The sequence below is a fragment of the Peromyscus eremicus genome, chromosome 3, assembly GCF_949786415.1.
Source record: "Peromyscus eremicus chromosome 3, PerEre_H2_v1, whole genome shotgun sequence".
In the NCBI taxonomy this organism is placed as follows: domain Eukaryota; kingdom Metazoa; phylum Chordata; class Mammalia; order Rodentia; family Cricetidae; genus Peromyscus; species Peromyscus eremicus.
This window is the reverse complement of record NC_081418.1, coordinates 46,639,395-46,653,037: the sequence shown is the minus strand read 5'-3', so window position 1 is coordinate 46,653,037 and position 13,643 is coordinate 46,639,395. Positions and strand designations below refer to the sequence as shown.

At 42.5% G+C, this 13,643-nt stretch overlaps 1 protein-coding gene across 2 annotated transcripts in view; it reads left to right on the top strand.

The window, feature by feature from the left end:
• Window positions 1–10,732, top strand: part of Cnot4 (CCR4-NOT transcription complex subunit 4) — a 63,264-nt gene extending 52,532 nt beyond the window's left edge. The window contains exons 10-11 of one of the 2 annotated variants that reach the window (XM_059257565.1): window positions 8,547–8,759; window positions 9,408–10,732. In XM_059257565.1, coding sequence (XP_059113548.1) covers window positions 8,547–8,759; window positions 9,408–9,709 — 515 coding nt within the window. In that variant the 3' untranslated portion in view covers window positions 9,710–10,732. The remainder of the gene's footprint in view (window positions 1–8,546; window positions 8,760–9,407) is intronic. The other variant, XM_059257566.1, reaches the window with a different exon arrangement.
• The last annotated feature ends 2,911 nt before the right edge of the window (window positions 10,733–13,643 follow it).

Sequence of the window (13,643 nt, the reverse complement as noted above, 5' to 3'; positions counted from 1 at the left end):
GGCAACCTAAGGAACCTGTACCAAACGAATGGCCTTGATTGGACTGATTCATTATGGGAAGTCTTTGTCTCTCCTTGGTGACTGTATTCTACTCTGTTTGGGGGTTAATGTGTCAGTGGATGAAAGAAGAGCTAACTGCAAAGCCTGTGATTTGAGCAGGCAATGTAAGAGGAAATAAGTCACAGGATATAGGAAGAAGACATTTCCATTTGAAAAGTAGTCATCTGTAGAAGATAGCTTCATGACTACCTGTTCACTTTCAAAATAAGTTTAGCTTCTTGAATATTTCAGTTGGAAGGGAACTACAGTTCTTGACAAAATGTTGCTTGTTTCTTCGAGAAATGTGTTGAAACAAGTGGAATGAGCAGGTGTTGGTATCAGTCGATGAAGAATGCAAGTGTGTCGTTTCTGCAGTCTGCATCTTGCTCCTTTGTGGCTTGTCTCTGCAGTGGCCCTGCAGTCTCATCTCTGAGGACTGATGCCCTAGGATGTACTTGTGCCTAGAGAGCTGAAGTGGCCTCACTGTAGCAGACCCTTCAACTGCCTCTGTATCTCCCTTCTTCATGGTACTGAATCTTTTGGCTAGGAAAGCCTGTTCTTTCCAAAGAGGATGGACAGCAGTGAAAGGACCACTCAAGTGCAGTATCTGCCTTTTCCTGTGGCTCAGTGTTAGGGACCTGAGACTCAGCAGAGGCTTTTCCTATTTCTTCATGATTCTACACATAGTTTTTTCTTGCTATTAGCATACATTAGATTAGTATGGATTCTAATTTTATTCCGCAAGATTTATAATACTCTCACATTACAGATAGATCATATATGTCTATTCTATCTTTGTTAATCTTTTCAAATGTAATCTCATCAGATCCTCTTCACGCAACTGACTTCTTTATATGCCATCTCATTTCCATTTTTATTAGTATTATTAGTATTTAAGAACATAGTTAAATGATATGTTTTAGCAACTTCTATAGCCTGTGAATCATTGCTTCCACATGGGAACCACCTTTACCCAACCTTTTTCTGGCCTGTTTTGGAAAAGGTATTTACTAACCTGGAAGCACATTGTCATTGTCCTTCATTCCATTGCTCAGTGAGGGTCGATACTATTTACCAAACTGAGGAGGAACTCAGAGTCCAGGAGGAAAGAACAGATGGAAGTGGATGTTTGCAGTATACTGTGGCTGTGGCACAGATAGCCAGGATGCTTGCTATCTAAGAATGGAGTCTGGTTATTCTTTACTAAAATTGTAAATCCCGTAGAGTCTGAATTTTTATAATAGGTAACTAGTTCTCTTGTTGGGCAGAATGAGGTTCCCTTCCTCCTTACAATAAGTCTTGGGAAAGACATGTAGAGGGACATTTTATCTTCCTTTTTTAGTTTGTTTTTCAAGACAAGGTTACTCTGTGTAGCCTTGGCTATCCTGGAACTCACTGTGTAGACCAAGCTGGCCCCAAATTCACAGAGAACTGCCTGCCTTTCCCTTACTGCCGGGATTAAAGGCGTGTGCTACCACTACCCGGTCTCAGGTTTATTTTTTGAGAGCAGATTTAGACCTTGAGAGATGTTAGAGTAGTTGACACCCTGCATGTCTACAGTTTTGTAATCTGTTTTGGGGAAACCATATTCTGGCAAGTACTCAGTACTCTGGTGGTCTCCATGTCTTCTTGGGTGTGTGTCATGTGGTCTGTGTGTTTCCCCACAGGGCTTTCCCTAACTCAGCCCAACCCTAACCTTCTCAAGAATCGGTGCTCAGTCGGTGTAGAAGCACTTATCTGTGGGCTTCCTGTTTCATCAGCCTCTGCAGATTTCCTAGACAGATCTGTCTGTCTGTCTCCATCCTCCCTCCCTCTCCTTCCCTTCCCTCCCTCCTTCATTGAGCTATATGTTTATATCCTCTGGTTCAGTTTCCTTCTGATCCTTTCTGTGTTTTATATGCATATATATATATATATATATATATATATATATATACTATAAATTTAATACAAAAGATTATATATATAAAATCTTTTGTATTAAATTTATAGTTTGCTTTTTTTTTCTTTTCCAGATGGCTACTTCTAGCTGGCCTGAAACTCACTTTGTAGACCATGCTGGCCTCAAATTTGTAGTGACCCTTTTGCTTCTGAGATAATAGGTGTGCACCATGATCCCCATTGATGTTTTCCTTGTTTATATTCAGGTTTATACATGGACATTCTTGATATATCAGTCATCTGGACACCTTCTCAAGATGATCTTAGTCTCCTCCAAAGCAGGCTTATAGATCATGACAGGCAACTCTGGAACAGAAAAATGTACATTTGGTAAAGCACACCTGCTTATATCTTTTAAAATGTGCCTTTGTGGTCACTTGCCTGCCTCTGTTCTGCCCAGAGGCTGTTTCCTCCTTCCTCTGTTGCTTGCCTGGGCACCAATGATTCCATCTGCAGAGTGGCAGGCTTACTCACTTCCTTCTTTTGCCTCATAGAACCTGTCTGTTTCTACCACAGGATTTGTTGTTGCATGCTAGTTAGGTACCTTGCCTGTCTTGTTGTACTGTATGTATTTCATGAGTCCTGCCAGAATCAACACTGATTGGTAGTGAATTTCACAGAAACAAATACTTCAAAATTATACTGATTTTTGGTTACTGTTGTTGACATTTTTAAGTTATATAACCTTGAGTGAATTCTTTAAAGGACTGTAGGCTACTTAGCGTCTCATTTGTAAAATGATGCTGCTACTTAATTTCACTGGGCCCTTAGCTCTGAAGTAGTGACTTAGAACAGCATGAGGAGAGGTGTCTGGAGTATAAAACTGATCAAATAGGTCCTACAGGTCCTTTATACATAGTGCCTGAATACTTGCTTTTTAAGAAGCATTTCTGGCTGTGCATGTTGGCATAGACTTTTAGTCCTAGCACTTGGGAGGCAGAGGTGGACATCTTTCTATGAGGCTAGCTTGATCTACATAATGAATTCCAGGCCAGCCAAGGATACATAATGAGACCCTGTCTCAAAAAATAAAAAAATAGCATTCCCTATTAAACAGTATGTATGCACTGGATTTTTTAATGTATATATGTTAAAGTGTATGTGTTTTGGCATCTGAATGGTACTAAAAATATCTTAGTGACTCATTTCTTTCTTGTTTGCATTGAGGGAAGCTTTTTGAATCCTGAAACCTCCACGTGGCTTCAGAGAGATTGGCTTGTTTTTGGAAAGAACCATTTGTTCATTGCATAATGCACATTAAAATTGAACTTTGTATGGGTCTTCAAGTCTGAGCTGTCTTGAAATAAGGAGAAAGAGTGTACGATAGATACCAAGCTCCATGATAAGAGTAGAGCTCACCGGTGTGTGCATGTGTGTGTGTGTGCATGCACGAAAGAGAGAGAGAGAGAGAGAGAGAGAGAGAGAGAGAGAGATCTGGAAGGGTCTTGAATGAAAGAAGAAAGACAGATTTTTGGGAGACTGAGTAGAAATGAACTGAAGAGATCCAGGAAGTATTCCAGTGAAGTAGAATGACAGGAGGTACAGTTTAAAAACACAGCACATGTCTAGCTGAGCCACAGTTTCCACTGATGTCATTCCTACTTCCTTATACTGCTGGAAACAAACGTTACCTTTCAAACATTTTGTTAAGGTTCCTGGCATTTCCCCTTCGAGCTTTTGTCACTTGCATTCTTAGATTTTTTTTTTTGTTTTGTTTTGTTTTAAGTCTAAAATCTACTTTCAGGACTGTGGTGAAACCCTTAGAGTTTTGTCTGTGCCCAGGCAACTCAGCTCTGCCATTCAGTGTGTCTTGCTGTATAATAACATAGTCCTAGAAATTTGAGTATAAACTCAATAATTTAAGTAGAATATTTTTCATAAGCTGATTGTATTTATGTCTGAAAGATTTTTTGACAGCCATAGTCCCAAATTAATAAATTGCAGTGATTTTTGCAGCTATCCTAACGAATATCTTTATATAAAACCTCTAGTAAGACAATTTTTTTTATATTCCCTAAAGTTTGGTTAAGCATAGATCATTTATGTTTGAGTCACGTGAAGATAGGCTGTTGAGGTTTGAGGGAGTTAGGTTTTCATGCAGTAAATACTGGTGAGGGTGGACTTCAACCCTGAACCCTATTGAACTGGAGTGATGGAGAGCAGCAGTGTGGAGACGGAGGAAGGCCATTTCCTGTGCCTTGCTGAAAATGCAAGATGTAGGGGACTTGGATTTTGAGTGATGAGAGCAGAGAAGAGCACAACTTTTGAGGAAAAGAAAAGTACACATTTGCGGGCTTTTTGGAGTAACCATGAGAAAGCTTGAAGACTACCATACAGGATGAATTTCAGGGCTGCTTTTTAACTGGGACTCCCAGTGATGACTTCTCACAGAGGATGTCAGGCCATTCTACAGAGTAATTTAACTTGAAATACGAGTTCTCTGGTCCCAGTACTGCAGTCTATAGTTGAAAACTAAGAATTAGGAGCAAATTTGTGAACCATCTGCTCCCACCCAAGCATAAGAGCGGGAGGACTTGGCATGTCTGTGAATTTAATTGTATTAAACTAACTTAATTGATGAATCCTACGTGTTTACAGATAGTCCTGCCAGCACTAATTACATACTTAAAAAATAAAGTTAATATCGTTTTTACCATAAGATATATTTAGTGACTTGATCTTCTTTGTACCTTGCTTGGCCTTTTCCAAGTTCTGCTTGTGGAGCAATTCCTTTCCATGTTTTTCTCGTCTTTGCATGGGCAGATATGCTAAGCAGGTTGGCCACACAGCACCTTTGTGAGTACAGTGGCTGCTAAGGCTAGGTTCCTGAGAGACCTGTATACTTGGCCAGTTCCCAGCAAGTAAGAAATCTGCTGGCTCATTGGGAAGCTTACTGGTGACCAGTAGAGAAACACTTGTCAGTCATTTATCAGAAAATGAATATGCTTGTGATGACTTCTCTATTCTATCCACATAGGGGTAAGGCAGTAGAGTTTGGCTAAGAGACTAAGTGTGCTACATGTTCAAGGTTATGTTGACAGGCAGCCCTATAGCTGCCTTTTTGCAGCCCAGTGTTTTCTTCAGTAGACCCCAATGACTTGCTTGAAGTGAATTCCTAGTATGAATCCTTAAAAGAAAATTAAGTTACAACAGACTAAGTCAGTGTGGTCCTAGTGCTGATGCTGTTTGGAGAGGGAATGTATTTTTAGAGCCTTAAAAGCAAAGGAATCACCTTCCTTTGTCAGTGGTCTTAATGGGTGGCTTTGTCCCCACCTCTCTCCTATGACACTTAGAATATCTACAGATACATTATATTGTCACAGCTAGCATCTGGAGGGTATGGTGCTGGTAAGCATCCACAGTGTGTAGGACAGCTGTCACTCGAGGATTGTAGTAGTGTCCTAATGCAGGACAGTGGCTGCCAAGCCAGGATGTGGCTCAGTGACAGAGCACTTACCTAACACCACTGCCCTCACCAAAACCAAAACCTTGCTGTTTCCAGGAATGGACTTGCTAGAGGTCTGCCATCAAAACAAATTCAGGTCAAGCTGTGAGGGTAGGTAAATGGAGCTGTGTTGATGAGGTTGGTTCCCTTCCTCTGCACTAACACTCAGCAGTAGAGAAGGTGGTGAAGTAAACCTTTCTCCTAAGCTCTTTAGAGTGTGTTCCCATTCCAAGAGCTTTGTGGGTCTTGTCTTGTGTGCTGCCCTCCCCCACATCTCCACTGTAAGCCACACATTATCTATGCTCTTAGGCTCCCAGAATGTTTAGGCACCTGCTTTATTTTGAGTGTGTGTATGGGAGAATGTTGTTTGTTGTTTTTCAGTACATATTGTTAAAAATGATAACTAGGTAATATTTCCCAAGCTCCCTTACATTCAGACTGTCCTGGGAAGATCATGGTCTCCCCTTGTTTGTGTGTTGTGTACCCACAGATGACTGTCTTTGGCTAACACTATAGCTGTATTGTAGTATTTTGCAATCAGGGGAACAAATAGCCTTTGATTAAAAAGAAAGAAAAAGTGGGCTTTATTATTTTTTTAAAATAGTTTATTGGTTGGCAGCAAAGCCTAGATGTAAGGTACAGGGGTCTTGGAGAGAGAGCCCTGTTTTGCTGTCTTTTGACTCTCTTGTGTTACCAGCTTCATAGCAAACTTTCCTGAATATGTTACTCTTTAAGTGGAGGTAAGTGTTCTTTCCTTTCACTTTTAGAAACTTGAAGTAACAGGTAAGAGCACATTATGAGTGAGGTAGGGAAGAGAGAAGCCAGTTGTTGGCTTGGGCATCTCAGTGACCTGGACCACCCAGAGCAGCCAGGAGCATTTGCCACCCTTTAGTCCTTCTCATGTAGCTAATTACACAGCATCTTTTTCTTCCCAAGGGAGTTTGTTTCCCTTCTAGGAAGGTTTCCTTTCTCAGGGTTTAGCTTTGCTCCATAGAACAGGATTCCAAGTTTATTCTCCTGCCACTTCATTGCTGTAGAAACTAGACTGTGCCTTACCCACCAAACCTCCTGTAATTGAGCACATCCTATGATTTCAGTTTTTACCAGGAGGATCTTGTTTATATGCTTAGTGCTAGTTATGGACCTAGTGGGAGACACTAACAGTTATATTTTCAATTAGAATGTTTTGCCCTAGGGATTGGTAGGTCCTGGGGGTATAGTATAGTTGATAGAATGCTTGCCTAGTATGCAGCCCTGGGTTTGAGTTCCAGCATCATGTAACCCTGGAATGCACCTGTATTTTCAGTACTCCAGAGGTAGAGGCAAGAGGATCAGTCATCCTTACCGAAGTAGAGTTCAAGGCCAGCCTAATATACATGAGACCTTGTCTCAAACGGGGGTGGGGTGGGGTGGGTGGGTTTCCATGGGGCTTGGGGGTGTAGTGTAGCTCAGTGATAGATTACTTACCTAGCTCATAAGAGGTCCTGAATTTGACCTCCAATAACACAAGGGGGGCTGGGTATCCTGGCTACAAAGTCCAGCCTGTTCTTTAAGGTGTGTTATTGCTCTGTCCTGCCCATCATCTCTGATAGATAGGCCAGTGGTACTTCTGTTTTCTTCTTTGTCTCTTTTTAATCCTGGGCCTCTTAGGACCCTAGGTCCTAAGATATTTGACTCTTTAAAAAAAAAAATCAATTGTCTACACAAAGTAGACCGAGAGAGAGCTTGATATTAATTATTTTTTTCAAATATCCCTCAGTGTCTGATTTCAAGTTGCCAAAACAAGTTCTATAAATGAGGGCAACTTTTTTCTCCTTTTGAGGCAGTCTTGCCGCGTTGCCCTGGTTCTCCTGCCCTGTTCACCTGTGGGTTACTAGCTAGAAGTCAGGCATGCACTAGTTGTAAGAAATGTCCCTGTCCTGCTCACACGGTTGCTGTGAGGGTCAAATGAAATCATGAACTGTGCAGTGTGCCTTGTAAGTTGTGGGAAACAATGCAAATGAAGATAGTAGCCAGTGTGAGAAGGATAAGGTTAGGAATGATGCCAGCTGTGAGGTAAGATTGAGTTTGAGGACACCCCCACATTGTTTTGTTTACGTAGTGTGGAGTGCTCACTCTTCACTTCAGTCAAGTTCAGAGATGAGCTTCCTTGCCTTTAGTTGTATTTGTCTTTCATAAATAAGGATAGTACTATAAAATGCTGTATTTGCTGAAACTAAGTAGAATCTGACTAGATCAGTGATGGGGTGAAGCAAAATTCGAAAAGAAAATTCTCAGTTTATCAGAGAGCACAGACTTGCCTGATCAATCGTTGTCACTGTTGATATTAGCCTCCATGTTGATTGGTGATCAGTTCTGTAGAAAGAGATACTTTTGCTTTTCAAAAACTGTAGTTGGTTATTTGATTCATTCAATAAAATAATTATTCTAAGGAGTTGTTAGACTTGGTCTTCCCCAGCCCCAGATATCATCTATGGATTCTGAACAGTAGTAAATCCATGTAAGCCACAGTTGATAGAAACCCGATTTTACATGGCTTATGTAGTGGCTTCTATTTGACACTATCCATAACGATCTGAAACCCGTAGGACTCACGGCTCAAACTCTGTGACTAGTGGAGCTGAAGAGGAGTGCAGAGCAGAGTGGGCAGAAGCTGGCATTTACAATTACTGGCTTATGTTTAGTCTTCATACAATGACTTTCTTCCATTTAATGGACTCAGAAATGAGCTCCTATAGTGAACTTCACAAATTTTTTTTCTAATGGTGTACATCAGCTGAGCTGGCTGAATTTTGCCTCACTGACTGAAACTTTATCATGTAGCTGGTGCTGGCTTGTCTCAGGAACATCGAATCCTGCAGCTGGATTACTGACTTGCACACATGTAGTAATCAGGAGGCCCCTCCTCATCAGCCTGAGAAAACTTCCTCTCCCTCCCTTCAAGTCTCTGAGCTCACAAGCAAAGTCCTAACCCAGTTTGTCTTGCTAGGACGACCCATAAACGCTCAGTAAAGAAAGAATAATTCCTCTCCCGCTTAACCACGAAAGAACAGCATATGTTTCTAACGTCAGCTTTTTATTTTTTTTTTATCTTTCATTTTTTTGTTGGTAAATCTCCCAGACAACAACAGTTCTGTAGAGAGTTTAAATATGAAGGAATGGCAGGACGGGCTAAGGGCACTTCTACCCAACATTAACATCAACTTTGGTGGACTGCCCAATTCTTCTTCCCCCTCCAACGCCAACCACAGTGCACCAACGTCCAACACTGCCACCACCGACAGCGTGAGTTGGGACAGCCCTGGCAGCTGGACAGACCCAGCCATCATCACAGGTAACTTTCTTGCTCCCTTCAGCTCCACCCACAGCCATCAATGTGGTTTTTTAGCACCAATTCAATCAGAACAGGGGTCTTTCCGACATGAGTTCATTTTACAAAGCCTGATACATTCTTAGGGTCATGGTGAACCCATCAGCCTAGTTGTGTGCCTCGGTTGCTCCTTTTGGTGTAAGTAGGTGTTACCGTCTGGCAGCATGTGTGTAGTTTGTAGGCCTCAGAGTATAAAAGGGTCTAACTGAGCCATCTTAAAAGAAACATACTCCACTCTTTATAAAGCTCTCTATATAAGGCTGTCCGTGTATGTATCCCTGCTGGAGAAGGGCAGGCGCAATGGGGATCCTGGGGTTCTCTGGGGGAGGCTGTTTGTTTGGGGGATTCAGGTCTTGTTTGTCACTGTTCCGCCTCTGAAAGTGAGGGAGTAAGTTTGTAGTTGAAGAGGAACGTTTGTGTAATGTTGGTCACTGCGGGAGAAGAGGGAGGGTGGCTAAAAGAACATTTTAAAAGGTTTCATTTGGAAATTTAAAATTGTGATTTCTTTTATTTCTTGGATAAACAAATCACTCTTTAAAGTTTATCTGAGTAACTTGGTGCTCTTTCCTTACAAACTCACCATTTTCTTTTTGTCTCCTGTTTCCTCTGTAGGTATTCCAGCATCTTCAGGAAACAGTTTAGACTCTATTCAAGATGACAATCCTCCACACTGGCTAAAATCCCTTCAGGCCCTCACAGAGATGGACGGCCCCAGCGCTGCCCCGTCACAGACCCACCACAGCGCCCCCTTCAGCACACAGATCCCTCTGCACAGAGCCAGTTGGAACCCCTACCCACCTCCTTCAAACCCTTCCAGCTTCCACTCCCCACCCCCAGGCTTTCAGACAGCCTTCAGACCCCCCAGCAAAACCCCCACAGATCTGCTACAGAGTTCAACACTGGACCGCCACTAAGAAAGAGGGAGTTCACAAGGGCAGGATCTGTCCCACCCTGTGTTCTCCCTCTCAGCCCACTCACAGTTCCCTTCTCATCTCTTACGTTCTGAAGAATCCAGTTCCTGGTCGTTTTTTTTCTCCCTACCCCCAGATGCGATGCGGTCACAGCGTCTCTACCATCTTTTCTTTAATTGTAAAAGTTTCGGTTGATCCAGCATTGAGTGCGTGACACTGTTGAATGTTCCTCGGGGGGGAAATGCCTTTTTAAGCAGAGGAAAAAGAAAATCAAAAGGCAGTCTCAATACTTAGAAAATTACTGTTGTCTGTCGCTCATAATGATGACATAGTCTGCTTAGCAGAAACTGACGATTAATCTTTGGGAAAGGTCAGGAAGATGCATTATCAACTGCAGACGAAGACCAGGCTGATTGGAAGGAGACTGCTAAGTGCATGGGGGAAAGCAGTGGGCCTGGCATCCATCTTGTATTCAGCTTTTCACTATTGCAGGAAAATGCTTTTCATTTTAAATTCTTTATTGAATTGATAGGGAGGACGCAATTGTGTCGTTAAGCAAAGGGATTTATTGGAAGTTGATGGCAAGATAAATTATCTGTAGGGAGGGAGAAGTAATTTTTCAAGGAGAAAAAAATTGGCTTTATATTTAAATTCAGATGTTTTAAAGGAAAAAAGTATTCACAGATTTAATACCTATCCATAATATAAGAGCTGAATTCTAAGTGATTTCCTCATCTTTCTCCTCCGGGGGAATCTTTTTTCTTTGACCGAAGTCCACCCGGCAGGGCACTCTGAGCCAGCACTGCTCTGGGCATCTGATCACCAACAGGAGCGAGTCTCCGCCCTCCTTGCCTGCAGCTTTTACTTAACCCTGTAGTTTCTGGACTTTTGTGCAGTATTGAAAAGACAGGAGAAAAGAAAACAAACCTGGTTATAACCTGATGCTAAAACTAAAAACAAGGAAATGTACCTCTTTCTTCAGAATTAAAACTAAAATCTTAAATAAAACAGAAAACTTGATGGTGACCATTGGGTGATTGTTGGTTTTGTTTTTCCAGTTTGTTACTTGTGAACTTGAAATATTGTGTGATACAATGCCATTTGAGTTTCCACTAGATTTTACATCTTCAGCTATAGAGGATGGTTTTGAAGGACGTAGAAAACAAAGTCAAAGTTCTTTTTGTCAATCACCACTAGTTTTAAAGATCAGCCTTCTTGCTCACAACAGTTCCTCTTCCAGTGGCTTTCAGTAGCTGAGACCTCTCTACCAGGCTGTTAGAGATGCAGAGCAGACCTTCCCAGCTGAGAGGCCACTTGCCAGGAGTGGATGGGATCCTGACAGGATGAAATAGTTCTCCAAGAGGACCTAGCAGGAGCAGCAGCACCCTGAGAGCATCCCCTTACCAGTTACAGGAAAGATGCAGAAGCCCTGGGGTGGGCAGTCAGACATGCCTGTTACGGCCATGGTAGGGAGTGCCGGGCGATGGAGAGGGGAAGATGGAATGGAGTGCTTCCTCCCAGAACCCTAGGAATCTATACAGTTTGTATGTCTTGTCTTATTTAGACTGCACCCAGTTGACAATCTTGTAAGCAATGTCCAAAGGAATCTTCTAGAGGACAAACAGAGTAGATTTAAGTTGTATATGAGGTGCTTTGGAGTTGTTGTTGTTTTTTTTTTCTTAATCTACTTATCTTCACTTTTACTTCATTTAAAGAAAGCAGTTTTTGGCCTTTTTTTTTTTAAATGCATGCACACCTATAATCTCAGCACCCAGGAAGCTGAGACAGGAGGATTGTCATGAGTTCCTGGTCAGGCTGGGATATGAAGTGAGACCCCGTCAAAAGAAATAACAAAGTAAAAAGAAAACAGTGTTGTGGATAATAAACAATATATTCTCAAATATCACCACAAGTACAGTCTGAAAAAGAGGATAGGAAAAACAAGTCTTGCAAAATAACCAAAATGTTACAGTGATGTGAAAGAACGGGGAACCATGGCTTTGTCCTGTGACCTTTGTTTTCCTCTCCTGAACCTTGACGGTATACTACTACAACACTGAGGAAGCACAGGCCTTTCCAGGAAGCAAACGGTGGGGGGCGAAATCCTGCAATCTGTGTAGCAGTAGAAATGCTGCTTTTTTTGTGAAAGGACAGTGTTTAATGGATCATACCTACTCTATAAAGGTGTAGCCACTGTTTAAGAAATAACAATGACCTATGTGCCTAGCACAAGTTAAAAATGTCCTACAAGATTGTAGCGCCTTGGGCACCTCTCTGTCCACTGCTGGGCCTTTGCTTACAACCCACAAACATTACCAGCCATTACCTTCACTTCTTGCCAGTCTTCCCCTCTGCCAGCTGTTCTATCCTCTTAAAAAGCTGAGTGGTAGAGCAGGCCAGCAGTGGCAGGAGAGCAGTGCCGTCTCTGGGGGCTTTTGGAAGATCAACTAGAGTCTCTGGTCACAGTTTGGTGTTAGCTTCTTCAGTAAGTCTTAAAAGCCTGCTTCAGGAAGACAGTGGGGCAGGTCACAGTGACTCCTGGGGATCAAGACTCATCAGTTGTCGTACCTGGTAGGTCTGCTGTGTGAGGCCAGTACCAGATCCTTGGGGCTCACTGTTTTCGGTACCTAAGCTTGCTTCCCTGCCGTCTCCTCGGGTAAATTAAAAGCACAATGCTTAGGGTGGGATGAGTGTGACTGATGAAGGCATGGATGGCTTGGACAGAGTGAGGACTATAGGAAGGACCCGGACCAAAGTGGCAGGCGGCCTGTGCTTGCAGCACGTGGGAACTTTGGTATGAGCAACTTTCCTGTGACTGTCTCGGTCATGTGGATCTGGTGTATCTTGGGTATTCCTAAGGCCTTTCTCTTCCTGGGTCCTCTCTTTCTTGCATTCCGAGTATTATTCCCTAGCCTTTTCTCCTCCAGTTCCATACTTTGCTGGAATGATGCATTCCAGTAATTTCTTGAGAAAAGATTGGGGGAAAAAACGTTTTCACAATGTATGTGTCTGAAATTAATATTCTATAGTTTGGGTGGGTAGCCTGATGGCACAGGGTTCTAAGTAACATATTTTTCTCGTCAGGAGTTTGGAGGTGTTGTCCTATCATCTTGCCTTCAGCATTACTGTTGGTTTTCTCCCTCTTGTCTGCTGTGTTCTGAAACTTGAGTGTTGTCTTCAATGTGGCTCTTGGTTCTAGACACAGTGACCATACAGTGGGACATTTCTTGTGCTTGTCTTTTGCTGGTTTTCCATCCCTGCCTTGTGGTCAGCTTTCTAGGAAGTCTGACTCTTGCTTTCTTGTGCCTGTCTTTCTCCAAGATGATTTCATCTGCTTTGATCTTTTCTTCCAAATTAGTAGCTTCCCAGACATTTTCAGTACTTGGTTGTCTGCTTAAGAACAAGACCAAAAGTTGTGACTGAAGTATTTGAAAGAGTAGGGTGCTAGCATTGAACTTTACTGTGGAAGACCTGACGTCTTCTATCCCTCTTGTCAGAGTCTGTAGACCTTCTTTGTCCATGCTGCTTAGATTCTGGAGAGAGAAGAGTTTCACAGGATGGTAAGGGTCTGACTGCTAGCATTTCAGAGCTATTTGGTTGTGGTGGTGGGGGATGTCCCTCTGTTTTCACTGAACATACGTTATTACCCTCCTCATGTGGAGTTGAGGGACAAATGGGGATGCCTGCATAGCTGCTCCCATAACAGCCTCTTTGGTAATCCTTACCATAGTCTTACCCCACCACGCTGTCCCTGGTTCTGTGCTTTTGAGGATTTCGTGGTATAAGTGGGATTGAGTCTCAACTCTGCTTGCTGTTAAGGGCTGGGCTTTCTCCAGTCATCTTTGAGGCTTCACTGATCTCTCCAGCCCCCAATGCCCCATTGGTAGATTTTGGAGCAGAAATGCAGTCAGATCTGTAGGTTTGATCTGCCACCTCA